Here is a 3,915-nt window from a genome sequence, read left to right as displayed (position 1 = left end):
CCCACCAGGACCCTGTTTTATTTTCCGGAACGATCAGGTCAATTCCTAGATCCGTTTGATGAATTTAGCGACCGTCAGCTGCGCGACGCTTTAGAACGTGTGCATCTTGTTTCCAACTCCATCGACGAAACAGCCACGCCAACTCAGCCCTGCTCATCCTCATCGCCTCCTCAAACCAGCACAGGGTCGACCACTCCAACACTAATCAGTGGAGAATCCAGCTCAACTGCTGCAGCCACAGCTAACGCAAACATCTTTAACAAGCTAGAGTCCACCATCTCCGAGGGTGGGCTGAACCTTTCTCAAGGCCAGCGGCAACTCCTCTGCCTTGCCCGTGCAATTGTTTCACAACCGAAAATCATGGTCCTCGATGAAGCCACATCAGCGGTTGACATGGCCACTGACGCGTTAATCCAGCGTTCCATCCGCTCTGAGTTTGGACGCAACTCATCAACATTACTCGTCATCGCACATCGACTCAGCACTATTGCCGATTTTGACCGTATCTTGGTCATGGATTCTGGTAAGGCTGTGGAATTTGGGACTCCTAAGGATTTGATGAAGATTGAAAATGGTGTGTTCAGGGGATTGGTGGAGGAGAGTGGAGAACGCAAGGTTCTGGAGCAGATTATTTTCGAGGGAATGACATAATGTGCTTGGAGCAAGAGATTGGAAAATACTTTCAACACCTTAGTCTAATACGTCTGTCTATACAGAGGCGTGGAACAAAAGTCCTAACACGCGCGATAACATGGTACCAATCAGATACCAAGCCCTCCAAACATGTCGGGGTCAATTTAGAGGTTTGATCCGTAAAGCTTAGCTGTTAAGTTAGGCATCAAGGTCCCATAACTTTTGCTGTGAGGGTCAGATTCATTTGAACTCCAGTATTGAGATTTCCATTTGAATTTTAGTACGTGAAAGGACTTTAAGTTCCAAACCTGCGTACATAAACGCAAATACACGTTCTTCGTTTATGAATTTTATTTTCATTTTTTAAAGGGTTCGAGCTAGAAAGAGCATACACAGAAGTCAAAAGGGAAACATGAAGATGCCCATATTAAAACTTTTAGGTTTCTTTTGTCGTGCCATATGCGTAAATGAAGTTTTACATAACAGCTTGATCAGATTGGTTCTGTTTTTATAAATACGTTTGTAGCGCTTCTTTGCGCCATTTATTGGCCCTACGACCAACGACATTCTTTCTGCATAATAAACAATGGTGACAGTATGAATATCTAACGTATCCAGGAGCTCGGCCCGAGAGATGTAGCTCCTAGCTCAGTGTCGATCAATAACCACACAGCTCATTACCGATGGAAGTAACAAGCGGAGCTAACCCCACCTTAGCCAATATATTTTCATTGACTTCTCATGCAAGATTATATTCTTTGATGAGTTTTTCCGCGCAAGCATCACCAGTCACATACTCTGCGGCTTGGATATGCCCGCTCACTAACACAGGGATCACCCTCATATCTGCCACGCGAAGACCATCGATACCCATGACGCGGTAATCACAATCGACAACTGCATCGGCATCTCGAGCCTTGCCCATCTTGGCGGTGCATATTATATGCCAGCTGGACGAGATATTCTGCTTCCAATATTCCAAGAGATCCTCGTCAGAGTTGGATTTGGGCGCAGCTAACTCCGCCAACTTATCCTTGATATAAGCAGGATGTTTTGCAATGCGGAATGCATCACGGAGTGAAATCAATTGCAGCACGACGATCAGAGGGGTGGGAGAGGAATTTTGGATCCATGCGCAGAGGCTCGTTTGGATCCGAAGATTGCAATGTAACCTCGCCACGGGCCTGGGCGTTGTACAGGAAAACAAGCAGACAGGTATAATCAAGAGCCGAGTCTGGGAAATCCGGGACGAACCAATGGATGGGAAAGTGAGTGAAGATTTCGAAATGCGGGACGGTTACTTCTTGAAGGTACTCCTGCTCCTCAGAGGGGAGGTCTTCGAACTCCTTCGTCTGCGTGAGTCCGTCGATCTTGAACCAGCCTATGCCGCATTCGCAGGAGAATTTGGACCACGGGCCCGTGGCATCGCGCTTCCATTGTTCCAGGGCCGATACCTGAGTGCATCAGAATCTTCGGCGTGTCCAGTGCACCTGCTGAGAGGATGACCTATTTCGAGGCCAGGTCTAGCTAACGTTTGCTCATGAGCTGGTCCATAGCATAGCTGTGTTTATTTGGGAACCAAGCATTCTACAGAGCAGGTTCTTACATCGGGTGCCATTTGCCACTACTCCTACTGCCTTTTTGTCCTCTATAAGGAGACGCTGGACAGGTGAATTAGCCATTATTGTCAGGTTCTGTGCCTGGCGTTGTAATAAATCTTTTGCGGTGGATCGCAGACCCTTATGTGCCGAATTGATCAGCACAGACATCCCAATTGGATTACCAGAGTTGTGGTCTGGGTTGAGTGGAAATCCAGCCTGTTCAAAAATGTCAAGCGTGGGCACAAGGTCCTTCTCCCATTCTGCAGCATTTCCGACGTGGAGGGGACCCGTTGTGCCATGGTCCGCAGCTTTTGGAACAGCGTATTTTTTATCAACTCCGGCTGGAACCTCACCGTGGAACGTCTCAAGCTCCTTAAATCGGGCGTGGATGTGATCCCAGTTAAAGGCATCATCACCTACGATCTTCGCCCATTTGTCGTAGTCATCCCGGGCACCAAGGCTGTAGACACCAAAGTTGATGGCGCTGGAGCCTCCGACCCCGCGTCCACGAGAGTAATCGAGTTCGCTGTTATTGCAGTACTCCTGGGGTACAGTTTGATAACCCCAGTTCATATTCTTATTTTGAAAGGTCAGCCATCGTTGCCCATCGACGCGTAGGTTCCTATCCTCGAGATTATCGCCTGCTTCGAGAAGCAGGGCTGTTGGATTCGCACGAGCACGAACAAGCCCCAGATGCAACAGCGCTGCCAGCCGGGCCACCTACGTTTCCCGATTTCAGCTCAAATTGTTACCAGAGGCTTGGATTGGTAATCTTACTGCCAACCACGATGAAGTCAAAAGCAGGGGCCATAACTTCACCCCGAAACACCCAAATTTCTTTATCTTTTCTTTCCTTTTTGGAATGTATACAAGATTTGTTAATTGCTTGAGGAGTTTGATCAGACCAGCTGTAGTCTCTCGCCACCTCCTCTTCTTAAACGAAGTGAGGCGTTCTCTAGTTCTTTAGCAACCTGGCATCCGCAGCTGTGTTTTCATGTGGGGAAATGGGATCCCGAGGGGGTCAGCGTTGGGCCGTTTGGCCTTTTGCGTATGAGAGGGCCCCTCCAGCCTATCGTGGTACTGTTGTTCTGAGAAGCTCCCTGCGGACTTCATTTACCGCGCTGTATATTGACCATAATGATGGGAGGAGGCAGGGGCAAATATGCTTATTCTCCCCGCCTTGCTCTACAGCAATCGTCAAAGCAATTCAATGCATTGGACGGCAAGTTGCCCCGCCCACCCAAAAATTCCCCCTTCATGGGTCCAAACCCGAGCCACACGGCGTGCGTATATTCGGCGTATCACAGAAAACAGAGCATACGTAGCAACTTCATCAACAATTATATAGTTACCCCACACTAGATGAGATGGTTGGTGAAAAGTTTTTCCGGCCGGATACTAAGACGCGATCTATGACGGAGCTGACAAAAAACTATTCCCTAGGCGTTTATCCAACTATTGTTAGATGGTGGGTTGGGTGGCCACGCCCACGAGTATCATTTAACAAATGGTTACGTTAGCTTTTTGCTATGGATAACCTAGTGGCCATAGTACTAGTTATCCTATTACACTATTACAATGGATCCAGACTCGCTGAAAAATATCATATACATCCAATCCAACCACCGAAATGCTTCCGAAGACCTCACAGCATCCCAGTCGAAGAGACTCACAAACCACC

The 3,915-nt window shown here is 47.9% G+C and overlaps 3 protein-coding genes across 3 annotated transcripts in view; 2 read left to right on the top strand and 1 right to left on the bottom strand.

The window, feature by feature from the left end:
- Positions 1-651, top strand: part of HCAG_06237 (hypothetical protein) — a gene marked incomplete at both ends in the record, with an annotated part of 4,970 nt that extends 4,319 nt beyond the window's left edge. The window contains one exon of the mRNA XM_001538582.1: positions 95-651. Within this exon, the coding sequence (XP_001538632.1) occupies positions 95-651 (557 nt within the window). The remainder of the gene's footprint in view (positions 1-94) is intronic.
- A 721-nt stretch (positions 652-1,372) lies between these two features.
- HCAG_06236 (conserved hypothetical protein) lies at positions 1,373-3,045 on the bottom strand (the record flags this gene model as incomplete). Its single annotated transcript, XM_001538581.1, has 4 exons — positions 1,373-1,817; positions 1,888-2,014; positions 2,240-2,893; positions 3,012-3,045. The coding sequence occupies 4 exons, from the start codon at positions 3,043-3,045 to the stop codon at positions 1,373-1,375; spliced, it is 1,260 nt and encodes a 419-aa protein (XP_001538631.1).
- A 326-nt stretch (positions 3,046-3,371) lies between these two features.
- The window catches only part of HCAG_06235 (predicted protein), a gene marked incomplete at both ends in the record, with an annotated part of 3,409 nt that continues 2,865 nt past the window's right edge, over positions 3,372-3,915 (top strand). The window contains 2 exons of the mRNA XM_001538580.1: positions 3,372-3,517; positions 3,700-3,749. Of these exons, the coding sequence (XP_001538630.1) occupies positions 3,372-3,517; positions 3,700-3,749 (196 nt within the window). The remainder of the gene's footprint in view (positions 3,518-3,699; positions 3,750-3,915) is intronic.

The sequence above is a fragment of the Histoplasma capsulatum genome, genomic scaffold (assembly GCF_000149585.1).
Source record: "Histoplasma capsulatum NAm1 scaffold_7 genomic scaffold, whole genome shotgun sequence".
NCBI classification, from domain to species: domain Eukaryota; kingdom Fungi; phylum Ascomycota; class Eurotiomycetes; order Onygenales; family Ajellomycetaceae; genus Histoplasma; species Histoplasma mississippiense.
This window is presented reverse-complemented; position numbering and strand designations above follow the sequence as displayed.